Source organism: Aspergillus flavus, chromosome 5, assembly GCF_009017415.1.
Source record: "Aspergillus flavus chromosome 5, complete sequence".
NCBI lineage: Eukaryota > Fungi > Ascomycota > Eurotiomycetes > Eurotiales > Aspergillaceae > Aspergillus > Aspergillus flavus.
The window spans coordinates 2,803,044-2,817,961 of record NC_092408.1 but is presented as its reverse complement, the minus strand read 5'-3'; the positions used below and the strand labels follow the sequence as shown (position 1 = coordinate 2,817,961).

Genomic DNA, 14,918 nt, shown 5'->3' with positions numbered 1-14,918 from the left:
AGCCTTGTGTTGTATGAGTGCTACATGGCTATATGACTCGTTGGCGTCTTGTCGGGTGTCGATCGTTGGCTCAGTGCGGGGGTCAGGTATGTGAAGTATATGTAGACGTCCTGGCAGGCGACAAACATTATATGGAAGCCATATAGGCACATGATTGATGGTGGAATTGCTGAATATCTTGGAAAGTTTCACTAATCGGTAGTTCTCTGCCATAGAGATGATTTATAGACGAAGTTTGGTTTAGTGATGTGCACGCAGTGGAGTTGATTAGGGCTCCGATTTCTCGTCGCATTTTTGTGTGTCAACACTTCTATGAAAAGCAAATTCAGAAAATAGAATCATAGCATTCAACATAATAGTAACATATGTAAGATCATGAGGCTCAGAACGTAGTGATATAATCAAAATCCGTGGATGAGTGGAGTGGTACCATGCGCAAATCAGCTAAGGTATGTTATGAAGAAAGGCTGAAGTGAAGACCAAAGATCACGCCAACTGTACTTGGACCGTCGATGTGGCGCTGCAGGATGATCTCTGGGTTCCACTTCTGGGACCAAGTGCAGCAATATCGGTGACGTTTAACGGCTTTTGATAGTCTAGGTTGGGTTGAATGAGCCAGCACAATGTCTTTATGACATGAACTGGCCCTTGTACAATTTTTATTTCTACAAATGACTGTCATCTTCGAGTAAATGCATTAAACGTCGATAATGAATTCACGAACAAAGGGTCTCGTGTTCAATGGTGTCTCTGACAAGGCTCCTTTATGGTATAAACAATGAAGGTGCCTGACTTTAATCGAGCATTGTACATTGAACTCGAGGCTCTTTCCAGGTGTTGTACGAGTTCGGCTCACTGAAGGTATAAGCCATGGATAAGCGGTCATCTCTAGTATAATATTCTTTTGGTTATACTTGACATCAGCCAATTTCCTCCAGTGCTCATGCAAGGTCTACCCTTAATATATACGTCTTAGTTGCCTACAGCCGCCCCTTCTCTTCTAGAATCCACCGGCCTGTTGGCAAATATCTTACAATTATCCATGACAACATCACTCTATCCATAATGGTAATGAATCCACTATCCTTATGCCTCACAAGCCTCCCCAATGAGCTTATTTATATGATTACCAACGAGTTGGATATCATACCCGCCAGCAAACTCTCAAGAACATGCATATCAATTTATCAAGTCCTCAAGGGACATATAGAAGGAGAAATGGCCAGGAGAGACGCCCTCCCACCTAAGGAATATTACAATATGATAACTCCAGAAACTCTCATCTGACAAATTCATTCATAAACAAGAGTATATCCCAGAAGAAAACATGGTATGGGTCGTCAAACAAGGCCGACTCGATATCCTCCAGATGTACCTCAAAGCAGGTGTGGACACCAACTTCTACACGCTATATGGAGTGCCCATGTTATCTCATGCAGCATATGAGGGGCAGATCGGGTCTGCAAGAATTTTACTACGCTATGGAGCTGACCCCTGCTTACCTACTCTGTGTGGAGGACAGGCACCCTTGATGTATGCTGTTTATGGGACGCTCGCTAAGTTCAGAGATACAGAAGGACCCAATATGGTCGAATTGGTGTTACGTGCAGGTGCGAAGATTACATCTCTCAAGCTTTTCAAGTTCATTTGTTGTGATATTGTGAATCCTGAGCATCTTGTTCAGCTTGCCATTATGAATGGGACGGAGTTTCTTGCGCTGAAAGATACCTGGGGCGAGACGGTCTTGCATAAGGCTGTAAGATACAGCGAAGGTTTGACTGCTTTGATCTCAAAGGCTGCACCTGAGCTTTTGCATGACCGGACGTTCGACGGTAGGGCAGTTCTTCATGTTGCTGTTGGCCGCGGGTGTGTAGCAGCTGCCAGATACTTGATTGCATTGAACGAGAACACGGATGTCGTTAACATGAACGGGGAGAAAGCGCTCCATATCGCGGTGAAGAGGGATTTGAAAAGGGTACAACTTCTGACTGGACGTCAGGAAGTCGACATCAATGGGTTGAATGCGTCGAATGAAACACCACTGTCTATTGCTATAAGCTATCATACAATCAGCCGCTGTTATTTCGACATAGTTGACCACTTGCTGAGAGATCCCAGGATATACATCGATCCGATGTCTGTGTTGGCTATGAAGCACCTTTTTCGACCCACTGACTTGTGGTTGCTGTTGTTATTCGAGGATGTTATATTGCTCATCAGGTTTCTATGGCCTTACACGAAGCAGGGAGGTTACATCTCTCTCTTGAAGAGTTGTCAGGAGTCGCTCTTTGCTCTTTTGCCTTATCTATTCTGAGGCACACATCCGGGGCACCGACCTCAAACTGCCGTCTGATGCTCAAGGAGCATTAACTCTTGGTTTAAATCAAACAAACGACCACACAGTTCAAGGTATCAAATTTATTACACTTCTTCGGCCTCTCTCTCTTTTCCACTGTTCATTGAGTAAGTGTTGACTATCGCTATTAGCTGCTATGAGATTGCGACAGTTGGGAACGACACAGTCCGTCATTTTTGTCTCACCACCAGAGGTGCATCAGAGCATACTAGATGCCCGTCAGAAGAGTGTACATGATAGTATCGACTCGTCAGACGTGTTATCTTGGCTGATCAATCAGACATGCAATAACAATAGAGATCTGCAACCGTTGTACCTCTCTCAAGGGATCGACTTTTGCCAGCGCATGCAAGCTTCCATCGATCATAAGAACTTCTTGAGTGACTCAGATCATAGGAATGACTACACCGAGCACTTGAAGCGACCGGAACAACAAACATTGGAGCAGCTCTATCAGCCCCAGTCACACGAGCAATGCGATCTGATGTATCCATCAACGGCCGCTGCCACATCCTTTACAGGGAACCTTGCTTCTCTCATGGACCAACTACGACAACGCTATGCACAGACCCCAGGTTAAGGGTTCCATGAAGAATGCTGCATTGGAGGAGGTTGAGCAGGAGCGCGAGGTCGCCTTTGAGATCGAACAGGAAAGAGAGATACAGCGGCCTTTGAGTATGAAAGCCCACCGGTACCCTGGACTGCATAGCTCCGTTAGGAACTTTGCTATAACCGGCCACCTGAAGGGGAACGAAGGTTACGTGAAGGCGGCCGCTGTCATAAAGTCAACAGACCTGGGGCGCAAGCACGGCATTGACGCTTCAACATTACTATGTTCCTTGTATGTTTCGACTGAGTTTACGAGGACGGTAGTCACAAAGAAACGAACCAAGACAATCGATAATTTTCTGGTAATATCTTCCTATTCTCTTATTTCATGAGCCGTTGAGTTTGACTAATATACTATGCTTTGGGTAGCGTCCCGTTGATTGGCTGCTTTGGAATTCGCAGACAAACGTCGGGCTAGTTATCATTCTAGAAGAAGCTGAGGAGGTTATCCCTATTATACGTACCGTGCAAAGCTCATCCGTGCATTTGATTATGTATGCAGCACCGTTCACGAAGCGAATGCTCCAGTTTGACCGTCTCGATTACTGCGCACTTCCGAGCCTTCCTTAAGGGTGGTCTCCACCACCATGGTTTCCGTTCGAGTTGGGAATTCTGGCAGGATGATTGTATTTTAACTTCTCAGACTACGAGTTTCTGTTGGAGCAGCTGCGACTAGACTCCGAGAAGCCCATAACAAACGTTAATCCGGCTGGAGCTAGTACTGCTGTGGCGTGTGATAATTCCTTTGTTAGAAGCCAGCTCAATTTCCTGCAGGACTGATTGACTCTCCGTCGGCAGGGACAAGACATATCGCACACCCCGATGGGATATGTTTGCCAGGGCTCCAGACTCCGCCGTGATCATCCGTTCCTCTTGGCCAGAAAAGCGGTAGAGGAGATAGAAGATGCCGATCGTTGTCTATTCTACACCACAAAGCACAGGTATAGCGATGAACTTGGGGAGTACTATGATAGTGATGATGATGATGATGATGACGATGATGTTGTTGCTGAGGATGTTGATATGATTGAAGGAGGAGAGGATGATGTATCAGATGTAGATGTGGATATGCATGAGGAGGATTGACGTTGGGATTTCCGTGCTTCATATGTGACTTGCACAGGCTGCTTTGTTCCATATTTTGTGATGCAGCTTGGTGGAAATATGTGTCTTCTAGTGTTGATGACAGCAGCAATATTAAAGCCATTCAAGATGCCTTTTAATACCACTGTGGTCCATGAACTGATATTCTGTCCAGATTGATATACAGTCAATACCGAAGCATAAGGACAATCTGAAGAACAAGCCTAACAATGACAAAGTACAGTGTCTAGATGGACACGAGTACTTCCTTAAAAGTAATGAAACTATTCATGGCAAAACAGCAGATATTCTCCGACAACCGGAGACCCAGAGGAACAAGCACAAACGAGTCGACGATATTGCAAGACGGGGCAACCACATTATTAATTTAGACTAGGCGTGATGGATGTTTCATGCATCAGAAGGATAAAGCGCAAAGTGTGGCTGTAGAGTGCAGGGATCTGGTTATTTCGAGTCGCATTCGATCGTGACGAATATGTATAATGGGTCTTCATAGCTGGGGAGCAGAAACTGAAGGCAAGCAGCAATAGAGTACGTCAAAAAGTTGAAGTAAAAATGTAAGACATTAGTCTACTAGAGAATAAAGGAAAAGCTCTCTTGGACCCTAGATATTTCATGAGTTTCGACTTTTACATAGCCCAAGTCATCGGTCCTATCGAATCACATGACGTATGAATTGAGTCGGGTTTCCACTTTTGCCTGCCGTCCTCCACTTAAAGATCTTATTCTACCACGGTTTCTTACATAACCATAGACGCAACAGTTAACATAGTTTCCTTTTTTTTTTTTTTTTTTTTTAGAAAGATTATCCTGGAGCTCTCAATGCGGCATTTTGAGAGGATATATGACGTTGTCGAGCCGGTGGAGGAGTACCGCCATGGAGGCTATCACCCAGTACACCTCTACGATGTATTCAACGATCGGTACAAGGTCAGAGCGAAGCTGGCATTTGGCCAATTTTCGACAGTATGGCTTGCATATGATCAATTGTGAGTGTCCCCACCTACAGCAACTTTCTTCAGAGACCACTAACTACAAAATCCAAGACGTCAACAGCAAGTCGTGTTGAAGATTCTCAAAGCAGATGCTTCCAAGGACAACAAAGAGCTAAGCATACTTCTCCAGCTGTCAGGTTCAGCTCTAGAACATCCAGGAAAGAATCACCTTATGAATTTACTGGACCACTTTGAGCATCACAGTCCAAATGGAATACACCTGTGCCTAGTACTCCCAGTGATGATATCTGACGGCGAAGCGGTGACTATCACTGGAAGACCACACTATGCAGCCTGCATCCAAGAGGTCTCTAGGCATATCTTGCTGGGTCTTGACTTTCTTCATACATCAGGTATCATTCATTGCGGTATGTCACTTTCATGTGGATTATTCGACACCCCAACTAAATTCTTTTAAGACCTGCAACCTGCAAACATTACCTTTTCACCGGACGAGGATGTGGATCTTGAGACACTTTTAGAGCCGCCTGGCTAGAAGGCATGAAGGCCGATAACAGTGCACCGGAATATTTATTGGGTTCACAGAGACGTCGAGGGCTGTTAGACGGCGTAGAGCCGTCTAATCTCATGGTTAAAATTGGTGACTTAGGTGGAGGTATGATTTGTATCTCATTCTGTCGAACCAGGTATTCGAAAACTCACATTCTGCAGCTGCCTTCATCCGACAACGTGAACAGCGGCCGGTTACTCCCACAGCTCTGCGTGCACCCGAGCTAATTCATCGGATTGAGTGGGATGTTGGCATTGATATTTGGACCTTAGGTCGTTTGGTATGTGAAGCTCCTATCTTCTAAATTAAGTCGTCTTATCCAATGCTATTGTGAAAAGATCTTTGAACTGGCCACGAACGAGCCATTGTTCCCTTTAGGAACATTTGGTCTCACAGCGGAACAGATCGATGAGGAACACCTCTATCTTATTGGACAAGTACTTGATAAGAACAACCAGACGGGTGATACGTTCACGCAGTACTTAACGGACAGGTTGCCGGCTGACTTTGGCGCTGAAAACCTTGAGCGACTTGCATCGTTTCTTTCGGGGATGTTACAGGAAAAGGCTCAAAAGCGAATGTCGACAGCTGAATTACTCAGGCACCCCTTTTTATTCCGATAAAATAACATAGTCTTAGCGATACCCGTTTGCTTCAATTTCAATTTCAGTCCTAAATTTGTAAATAATGAACTACTATACTAATTATAGAAGCTGTTGTGCTCTTAACAATCGGTGATTGGTCAACCTGTATAGAATCCGTGCGTAGCGCCAAACAGGCTATAATGTTGATCATCTCTCATTTGCGTCTCATGAGAATTCCTGACCACCGTCAACAAACATATCCTTGAACTGAGAAAAAGCTACACATTGATATGACTTCCTCTGATTCCCAGAATTTACCTCCCCCACCGCCACCGCCCCCATCGATCGGCAAAACCGCCCCCAAGCCCCCAATTGTAGTATCCGAGGGACCCGCCGGTGCTTACCTGGTCGAGTTACTAATTTTCAACGGCTGGCCCTTCAAAGACCACTGGGCGTACTGGGTTCGGTCACATTCCGACCCTGATATTGGTGTACAGCTCCATGCAACTGGGGATGTAAGGAACGGCTTCGTGTTCCAGATCAAACGCAACTATGACTTCCATGACGACAACAGCGAACGTCCCTCTACAAGGATCCCCTTACAATGGATCGACGGGAAATTCTTCGATGAACGGGCGATGATGAATAATGGAGTGTTCACGCTTGACGATGTGCCTGTCTGTGGCTTTGAGGCGAGTGTGTACAAGGTCAAGGCTCCCGAGAAGTCTTTGAATACTGTTACTGGAACTGTGAGTAACTATAAGATCTCTATCTGATATATTCGGTGGAGTACTCTACTAAGATGCTTTATCTAGACTATTGCCGAAGGCCAAAAAGGCCAAAAGGTGAATCAAAGCAACTGTCAGACATGGATTGTGGAGTCTGCCGATCAACTCGTCCGGGATGAAATATTTAACCAGGAGGTTGCGGCGTATCTCCATGCTATTGAGCAGTGATATATGTGAAATTTTATAAAACACTGTCATTTATCAGCTCCGTAGTAGCCACAGGTATAGAATTTATTGTTCCATGCGGAGAAATCAAATGTGATCGTACGAGTTGCGTCTTTTTCGAGGCGAAGCAGCTCAGCCTTGCCGATCGGGACCTGAAACTGCCAACTATTATACGCAATGCGGCCAGTGGATTTGCCCGAAATCTGAGTGGATATCGTGCCGTAGGATCCACCGTAGGAACGGAGCCTAAGATGCCACTAACGGGGCACCAGGAGCATTGACGTCTCCCGCCCATTTCCAAAGCATTGGTCGGGATACTAGCTGGTTCTCGACGGTTTCGATCGAGAGATGTCAAGTAACGTATTATTACAAGCTGGAATCAGGCCAGTGGAGGGGGAACTGGAGGATCTTGGTGGAGCAATACTGTAGACCCGTAAACTATCAATGCTTAATGAGATGATAAGAATCTTGGTAGAGGCCCCACCGGGACGCTCAGACAGCGAGTCTGGCGCAATTGGATGCATTCGATAATCTTACGAACGGTGCGAGCGGGGAAATTATCGCAAGGGTCATTAGTTCATCTGGTAAGAGATTAAGAAGCAGGGATCGACGAGAGTCAAGAGTAAGGCTGAGTTGGAATATACCTCGTAAGCCCTAGTCTTTATAGGGTATAGAGCACCTCGTGATCATCCCACTCCTTTTGATCTCTCCAACATTCTTTGTTTTCGTGAGACTGTCCACATCACACAAGTTTGTAGTCCGTTTCACGAGTGGCCATCATGCTCACGATTCAACTGGAAAACCAATTGGCCTGCTATTCAGGACATGAACATCTTCGCGGTTGCGTCGTCTATCATTGCCCCAACCCGATCGACATCCAAGAAGTTCGGGTGAGCTTTTATGGCCGCGCCAAGGCAAAAGTCCAGAAGGTCAAGGGCGCGGCGGCACCCGCTGCCACCTACCGAAGCAAATGTATTCTCTTCCAGGAGGAAAAGATTCTAGTCACCCCTAATGGCGGTCAACTGACTCGGAATACGTACGAATGGCCATTCGAGTTTACATTCCCGTCGCAGGTGGAATCACCCGCAAAATGGCCCGAAAAGGCCCCCTTTCGTAGCGATGAACACCACCCGCTGCCTCCGTCTTTTGCGGTGGATGTGGGGGATTCGCAGCGGAAGCTCCACTGTGTTATCGAATATCGCATTGAGGTTCAAATGTTCAAACCGCAAAAGAACTTTCTGTCGAAAAAAGCGCCGGTATATACTGAGGCGATCCGAGTCAACTTCTTGCCATTGGCAGCACAGTGGGAACCGACTGATCATGCCGATAAATTAAGTCGAAAGCACAAAGATGAGGTGTTCACCGTGCGCAGCCTCCTCCTGCTGCCGGAAAATCGGGGACGAAATCTCAAAGTTGGAGAGAAGTTCCAGTCTTGGCTGTCAAAGAAGCAACTCCCACAGTTTGACTTCAAGGCGTCTTTCCTATATTCCACACGGGTACTACAGGGTACACCAGTTGCATGTGTGTTGGATGTTATCCCGTGTACGGACGGTTCGTCCATGCCCTTTCCAGGCATCACACTGCAATCTGTGTCGATTGCAGTAATGAGTCGAACCTCCGCACGTGCTTCTCAGTCGCTGAGGGGCTCAATAGCTGGTGACGTGGATGATCGTTTGGAAATATTATCGAAGACGTCACTTGGCATGCCCGTATTGGGCCAGCTCGATTTGAACGAGACATTCGGACCGCTCATATTCAGACATTCAGAGGTTTCCTTCAGCACATTCACCATCTCCAGGTCTTACCGGCTATGCGCGTCATTTACCTTTGAATGCGTGGGAAAGACTTTTGAATTCAATGCGAATGACCTCGAGTTCTTCATTGTCTCAGATGTCGTCAGTCCCACGGTGCAAATGACTCCTATGGAGCAAGGCACTGCTATTACCGGGGTTTTCGAGCTTGCGGATACCACCTCGCGGCGTTCATCATCGGATGAGTATGATGAATCTCCTCCCTCGTACTCGATGACGGCTTCCACTTCCGAGAAACCGCCCAAGAACTAGTAGACGATTTATACTTGTTTCGGTACAGTATTGGACGTGGTGTTTGGGTGATAGTTATCGATTCGTTGGTTCTGTTGAAGTAACTTTAAGTCCTGGGATACTTGTTAGATTTGTTGCATCTTTACACTACATAGCACGATAATACAGCAAGCAACAACGTCCGTTACTACACTTATCCATCTTACACGGCAGACTAGCAGTTGCCATCACCTCTGACAGTACATGGTAAAGCTCCATGTTCTGGCCCACTCGACCGAGGAGTAAAACTGTGCTTAGGCTAAACAACAATTAACTAAAGCCACTGCCAAGCTTTGCATTTGCCGGATAACAGCCGAGGTGCCTGACGAGGATCCATATTTCCCCGCATCAATGGATGAGCGGACTGAAATAAGGTTGCAGCCGAGTGTGGTTTCTTCAGACCATGGGAATTACCCGGTTGAAGAAGCTTATTCATGGCTGTGGTGATCCCATTTAGCCTATGTCTGAGCTGTGAAGCGCTACATTGGGCGGTCATTGGCAAGTAGGCAGGCTTTTAGTGCGGAGGAGCACTCTTGGCGAAGATACGAGACCAAGATTCTCAACTAGGCGAGACACCTTGGCTGACAATTGCCTGTCTATACTGCGTTACATATGCCATAATTCAGCCGGACTATCCCCAGCAAGTGCCGTCAATCTAGAGAAATTCCGGCATACTCGCCGGATGTTCATCATTCTGGCAACGGAAATGATCACCGACATGCCTAAACTGAAATCATCCTTCCGATGACTCCCCACACTTGGCACCTGTTGTTAATACAGGTAGCAGAGGGTATGTGCCGGACTGGGGGGGAAACATGTATAAATGCCAGTCAATTCCACAACAAGCCAACATTGTATCTCATCGCAGTCACACACAACCAACGAACTCTAGCACAGTCACATAACATGGTGTCCTTCTCCTCCATCCTTCTGGCCTGCTCCGCCGCAATTGGGGCGCTAGCAACTCCAATTGAGCCACTCGCAGACCATCCCAACGAGGCCTTCAACGAAACAGCATTCAATGACCTCGTGGGCCGCTCCACACCCAGTAGCACGGGCTATAACAATGGCTACTACTACTCCTTCTGGACCGACGGCGGCGGTGATGTGACTTACACAAACGGCAACGGCGGTTCATACAGCGTGCAATGGTCCAACGTCGGCAACTTCGTCGGCGGGAAAGGATGGAACCCCGGAAGCTCCAGGTATACAGAATCCAACCCATACCCATACACACAGGAACCCAAGCTAACTACCCACCCAGAGCAATCACCTACTCCGGAAGCTTCAACCCCAGCGGAAACGGCTACCTAGCTGTGTACGGCTGGACCACTGACCCCCTGATTGAATACTACATCGTCGAGTCGTACGGCACATACAACCCCGGCAGCGGCGGCACCTACAAGGGCCAGGTTACCTCCGACGGAGGCACATATAATATCTATACCTCTGTTCGAACTAATGCACCATCTATCATCGGGACGGCGACCTTTACGCAGTTTTGGTCTGTGAGGACTTCGAAGCGTGTGGGAGGCACGGTCACTACCGGGAATCATTTCAATGCGTGGGCTAAGTATGGGTTGACCTTGGGGACGCATAATTATCAGATTGTGGCTACGGAGGGGTATCAGAGTAGTGGGTCTTCTGCTATCACTGTTTATTGAGGAGTGGGTTCGTTGGAGTATGGGGGTTTGGTGTGTCATTGGTCGAGCCGGCTTGAAGTGAGTGTGATACGTAGTGGTTGAGTAGCTGTGTTTTGGATTGCTTGGAGCTGTCCTTGATGTTGCTGTTTAGCTATCCTTAGTCTATGACTCCTTACTATAGTACTTAGCTGACGTTTTGCAACTATTTGATATTCCCAACTGTTCCTTCTCTCGAGGATAACCCTAGATGAACTAGACGAGTACCCGAGCCCACGAACTAAGCAAGTCATCTCTTAAACGGGTACAATAGCCGTTTATACCAAACAACTTCCATATCCTTCATAACCCCGGCTCAGAAGGCTCTAACTCTGTGCATAATTACCCCACCCCCTTAGGTCTTCCCCATAATACCACAGTAACAACGGCGCCGGAATGCCAATAACGACAGCAACGCACGCAAGGAGCGTATTCCCCCATGCAAAACCAAGATTACCATATCTGTAAGATATCATTAGTTAACCCATGGTAGAGAATCCACACAGCAGGACCAAAGACCAGGGTAACGGTAATATTAGGGGAGCATTTACAAGGAAAGATGGAGGCAGAAAGAGAAAAAGATATAGACATACAAGCTAGGCGCAAGAAGCGGCAACCCCAACCCCAGTAAATTCCTCAAAACCATAACGCTCACCATTGCGCTCGCCGCGTATACCTGATACGTATCGATCAGGCAGCCCTGGACGCAGACGAGTTGTAAAACGGTAGCGCCGGAGTAGATTGCTGCGCCGATATCTCTGTGTAATCATTTTAATTGAGTTTATTTTATTCGAGGTTTTGGATAACGTTGGGGCTTGAGATACATACGGCATGATCCAGTGGATACTTGTTCTTGCACTCCACCCGTACCAGAATAGGCCGATTGGGACGACGACTGCGATCGCGCATAGCATTGGGAGACGGAGTTCTGCTTTCCCCTGGCCGTTATTCTTTGCTCGGAGGCGTTGATAGATTTTGTCTGCGAAGCGGACGCCGAATTGCGCTGCGATGGCTAGCCCTACTGTCATCGAGAGGTAATATAGGGAACCTATAGATACAGATACTTGATAGATACCCGTCTACACGTCGTGAAATGTAGCGACCATGAGATAGAGGGTCCCGTTTAGATAAGCGAGGTAGAGACTGAGGGCTTGAATGATAGGCTGGGTAGTGAGTAGACAGAACGGACGAATGAGGTTGGTATTGAGGTGTGTGGAGGTGCGATCCTGCTCGGTGTGAAGATCGGGGTTTTGGGTAGACTTGCGCAACCGGGCGGCTTTGCGTTTGAGGAGAACAGGACCGTAGGTCTCGCGGAGGAGGATGAGTCCGATTATTTGGATGGTGAAGATAGCGATCGAGATTACGTAGAAGCACCATCGCCAGGAGACGTATTGGACGACGAAGCCGCCTGTGATGCGGCCGATGGCTGTTCCGATTAGAGGTGCTAGTGTGAATACTGCTATGGCTTCGCCTCGGTCGTGGGCTTCGAAGAGGTCGCTGTTCATTCCGCTTCCGATCTATATTTCTGGTGTTAAGTAATGGAGATAGTTAGGAGGCAGTGTGGGGATACTGACGCCAATATGGACCTGCAGCGCCTAAACCAGCGAGAAAGCGAAAGATAATTAACTGCGTTGGCGATTTGGCAGCGCCGCATGCTGTATTGAACACGATATAAACTACGTTCATCGTGAGTAGAACCGGTACCCTTCCTATCATCTCTGAGACCGGTGCCGTGAATAGTGGCACGATCGCAGTACCGAGGAAGAAGACCGATAAACTTAGGATAAGCAGCGTGTTAGAAGGAAAGCCGAGATCTTCGCCAATGGCACTTAGGCCTGGAGCAACTGTAGCTGAGGACATGGAGCTCAGCAGATTAAACATTGACATTGGCACAAAGGCCAGCCATTTGTTTCTCGCGGACCAGTTTTTAGGGTTGTGTGGGTCATCTGGTCAGTCCAATGTCACTAGATTCGGATCGGTGGGAGGGATCAAAGGGACGATATTCGCCGGTCCAGCAGTTTCTGGATGCTTTTCTGAAGATGATGCATTATTCGTCATGATGCAAGGACGTAGGTAGTGGATGACTATTACAGCGGGTGGAGAGTCTTTAACATCGAACGTAAACTTTGGGAGGAGGTGAAGGTGTGATATATCAGCCATGATTTCCTCAGTATCGCGGGATATAGCAAGCGTCGCCTGTCATTGGCCAATACGGCGTTATAACTAGCGTGTCTTGTGTCCCCTCACGATGCCGTCCATCCATAGCGCTTATTTCCGATATGCATTGCTTGGAGTAGTTATGTTGGGAGTTAATTTCCTTGATGTCCAAACCATCTTGACACTAGGTCAATCTCCGCTATTGACTCTTTGTATTCTAGATTAGATACTGGGTATATATACGATAACATAAGAATAAGACTAGACCTTATTTAAACGTCCACCGAGTGAATTGCTCACCCGACAAGCCATCCTCATGCTTGGCCGGTGTACCCCGTGAGGTAGAACAAGGTCTACTACACTCACCCCCTTCACAATGATCCTCACACTAGATGCTCCGTACTATGGCACCTTCCCTGAGATTTCGCATGCTCTCACTCGGTTCTATTACCCTTCCATGGTTACTGGACCGTAGCCCTTTCAAGTGCCACTTCTTGTCACTGGCCGAGTGAAATCCGGAGTGCCCGGTCGCGTTGGCGCTCTGCTTTCCTGAAATTGACGTAGAACCATCCGTCGTGCCCTGTGCCCCAGAAACCGAAAGTTCGAAAAACTCCGAAACAGTGCCAGCCATCATCCCCATTTGTAGCTCAGCGAAAACTCGCTTGAGGCTCGGGATACATGTGCAGATAATAGATGCACTTTGTAGCAATTGGAACCATAGTGTCGGCATGAGAATATGCCACGGTTCGTCCAGGGGGACCGAGTGGAAGACGGGGCGGAGCGAGACGATGTACGGTATAGTAAGGACAGCAACACTAATCTCGATCTGAGAATTAGCTCGGCACAATCAGCATCCGGAAAGGAAGCAAGAGTAACCCACAGGAAGCGTAGCCCAAAAAGAGCGCAGATTTGGAAGCACTTCCATTGCGACATCTGGACCTTCCACATCAGGATCATAGGTAATACGACGAGACCTATATCGAGGAGTATATGAGTCACAGCCAGACCAGTGTAAAGTGCCTCCTGGCCCATGTATCTGCTTGAGCTGAGGCTCCACAATGGGGACCGTGCATATTGGATGGCTAGAGCGATGGTAAATGTGATGGTCCAAGCTCCGATCAGCCCTAGAAGCATTTTACACGCGAGTAGGACTGTATTGAACGGCTTTATGGAAATCAAGAGGAGTGCAACAGCGACTTTGGAGCACGCCAACACGAGAACCGAGAGGATATGGCTTGCGTAGAGAAACTACAGATGGTCAGTATCTCAATCATCGCCTGCAAACAGATCACGAACTGACTTTGTCATAAGACTGAAACGCAACATCACTCAAGGTATCTCTGTGCTTGCTGATACCGCTCGAACTGGCAAGATTCACACAGGTGGTTTGAGAAACGAAAAGGAGCTGGCAAAGCGTGGTCAATATCCCACTTAAGCACATAGATGGTATACCTACCGTTGCCGCAATGAGAAAGGTGTCACTCCAAGTCAGTGAGCGAAGAATTCGCACTCGCGAGACAAGCGTCACGATAGTTGTCAAAGCCGCGACGATCAGTAGTATAGTACTCACGGTGATCACCCACGGCCCATGATCCTCAGGCGTGACGGGGAGAAGTGGTGGCAGGACCTCGGTACCATTTGCTGGCATCGCACTTGACAAGGCTCTTGAAAAGGTGGGCACCAGTGCAGATGCCAATGTTGTGAGATGTGTGACATAATGTCAGCTATTTTTCTACCCCTAAACTGACACAACGGTCGAGGCGGAAGTCCTGACAGGGTCGATTCTTGGCTAATAAAATATCCTTGTAGGGTTGCAACACTAGGAAGCTCCTAAAGGTGTTGTCAAGGCAGACTATGCAAGGATGTCAGTGATTAGCGTGCTCGACTGC

At 47.5% G+C, this 14,918-nt stretch overlaps 8 protein-coding genes across 8 annotated transcripts; 6 read left to right on the top strand and 2 right to left on the bottom strand.

The window, feature by feature from the left end:
- The first annotated feature begins 508 nt into the window (after positions 1-508).
- F9C07_2093803 (ankyrin repeat-containing domain protein) lies at positions 509-4,713 on the top strand. Its single transcript, XM_071508882.1, has 5 exons — positions 509-2,220; positions 2,270-2,409; positions 2,488-2,842; positions 2,925-3,047; positions 3,907-4,713. The coding sequence occupies exons 1-5, from the start codon at positions 1,328-1,330 to the stop codon at positions 4,049-4,051; spliced, it is 1,656 nt and encodes a 551-aa protein (XP_071364513.1). The 5' UTR covers positions 509-1,327; the 3' UTR covers positions 4,052-4,713.
- Positions 4,714-4,808: 95 nt separating this feature from the next.
- Positions 4,809-6,198, top strand: F9C07_2285085 (kinase-like domain-containing protein). The gene is made up of 5 exons (XM_071510739.1): positions 4,809-5,058; positions 5,116-5,432; positions 5,484-5,680; positions 5,737-5,855; positions 5,980-6,198. The coding sequence occupies exons 1-3, from the start codon at positions 4,892-4,894 to the stop codon at positions 5,558-5,560; spliced, it is 561 nt and encodes a 186-aa protein (XP_071364512.1). The 5' UTR covers positions 4,809-4,891; the 3' UTR covers positions 5,561-5,680; positions 5,737-5,855; positions 5,980-6,198.
- Positions 5,653-6,198, top strand: F9C07_2234419 (kinase-like domain-containing protein; the record flags this gene model as incomplete). The annotated part of the gene is made up of 3 exons (XM_071509953.1): positions 5,653-5,680; positions 5,737-5,855; positions 5,914-6,198. 3 exons carry the CDS (start codon positions 5,653-5,655, stop codon positions 6,196-6,198), a joined length of 432 nt encoding a protein of 143 aa, XP_071364511.1.
- Positions 6,199-6,313: 115 nt separating this feature from the next.
- On the top strand, positions 6,314-7,741 carry F9C07_2285084 (uncharacterized protein). The gene is made up of 2 exons (XM_041286473.2): positions 6,314-6,908; positions 6,975-7,741. Exons 1-2 carry the CDS (start codon positions 6,450-6,452, stop codon positions 7,113-7,115), a joined length of 600 nt encoding a protein of 199 aa, XP_041147919.2. The 5' UTR covers positions 6,314-6,449; the 3' UTR covers positions 7,116-7,741.
- A 150-nt stretch (positions 7,742-7,891) lies between these two features.
- Positions 7,892-9,175, top strand: F9C07_8710 (uncharacterized protein; the record flags this gene model as incomplete). Its single annotated transcript, XM_041286472.1, has 1 exon — positions 7,892-9,175. The coding sequence occupies one exon, from the start codon at positions 7,892-7,894 to the stop codon at positions 9,173-9,175; it is 1,284 nt and encodes a 427-aa protein (XP_041147918.1).
- Positions 9,176-9,937: 762 nt separating this feature from the next.
- F9C07_8709 (putative endo-1,4-beta-xylanase) lies at positions 9,938-10,857 on the top strand (the record flags this gene model as incomplete). The annotated part of the gene is made up of 2 exons (XM_041286471.2): positions 9,938-10,398; positions 10,458-10,857. 2 exons carry the CDS (start codon positions 9,938-9,940, stop codon positions 10,855-10,857), a joined length of 861 nt encoding a protein of 286 aa, XP_041147917.2.
- A 341-nt stretch (positions 10,858-11,198) lies between these two features.
- On the bottom strand, positions 11,199-13,032 carry F9C07_2204181 (major facilitator superfamily domain-containing protein; the record flags this gene model as incomplete). The annotated part of the gene is made up of 6 exons (XM_071509581.1): positions 11,199-11,334; positions 11,466-11,630; positions 11,701-11,935; positions 12,017-12,381; positions 12,443-12,818; positions 12,942-13,032. 6 exons carry the CDS (start codon positions 13,030-13,032, stop codon positions 11,199-11,201), a joined length of 1,368 nt encoding a protein of 455 aa, XP_071364510.1.
- A 132-nt stretch (positions 13,033-13,164) lies between these two features.
- On the bottom strand, positions 13,165-14,835 carry F9C07_2285082 (uncharacterized protein). Its single transcript, XM_041293102.2, has 4 exons — positions 14,486-14,835; positions 14,330-14,434; positions 13,910-14,277; positions 13,165-13,844 (listed from the first exon to the last, which is right to left on the bottom strand). Exons 1-4 carry the CDS (start codon positions 14,675-14,677, stop codon positions 13,418-13,420), a joined length of 1,092 nt encoding a protein of 363 aa, XP_041147916.1. The 5' UTR covers positions 14,678-14,835; the 3' UTR covers positions 13,165-13,417.
- Between the last annotated feature and the right edge of the window lie 83 nt (positions 14,836-14,918).

Excerpts from the sequence above, each read along its gene's own strand:
- F9C07_2093803 (XM_071508882.1), top strand. The coding sequence starts at position 1,328 with ATGGTATGGGTCGTCAAACAAGGCCGACTCGATATCCTCCAGATGTAC. Across the intron at positions 2,221-2,269 it reads GATGTTATATTGCTCATCAG|AGTTGTCAGGAGTCGCTCTT; the intron begins GTTTCTATGGCC and ends TCTCTCTTGAAG. Across the intron at positions 3,048-3,906 it reads TTGAGTATGAAAGCCCACCG|GTATAGCGATGAACTTGGGG; the intron begins GTACCCTGGACT and ends CACAAAGCACAG.
- F9C07_2285082 (XM_041293102.2), bottom strand. The coding sequence starts at position 14,677 with ATGCCAGCAAATGGTACCGAGGTCCTGCCACCACTTCTCCCCGTCACG. Across the intron at positions 14,278-14,329 it reads CGTTTCAGTCTTATGACAAA|TTTCTCTACGCAAGCCATAT; the intron begins GTCAGTTCGTGA and ends GACCATCTGTAG. Across the intron at positions 13,845-13,909 it reads CTTTTTGGGCTACGCTTCCT|TGTTGCTGTCCTTACTATAC; the intron begins GTGGGTTACTCT and ends GATCGAGATTAG.
- F9C07_2285084 (XM_041286473.2), top strand. The coding sequence starts at position 6,450 with ATGACTTCCTCTGATTCCCAGAATTTACCTCCCCCACCGCCACCGCCC. Across the intron at positions 6,909-6,974 it reads TGAATACTGTTACTGGAACT|ACTATTGCCGAAGGCCAAAA; the intron begins GTGAGTAACTAT and ends TGCTTTATCTAG.
- F9C07_2285085 (XM_071510739.1), top strand. The coding sequence starts at position 4,892 with ATGCGGCATTTTGAGAGGATATATGACGTTGTCGAGCCGGTGGAGGAG. Across the intron at positions 5,059-5,115 it reads TGGCTTGCATATGATCAATT|ACGTCAACAGCAAGTCGTGT; the intron begins GTGAGTGTCCCC and ends ACAAAATCCAAG. Across the intron at positions 5,433-5,483 it reads ATCAGGTATCATTCATTGCG|ACCTGCAACCTGCAAACATT; the intron begins GTATGTCACTTT and ends AATTCTTTTAAG.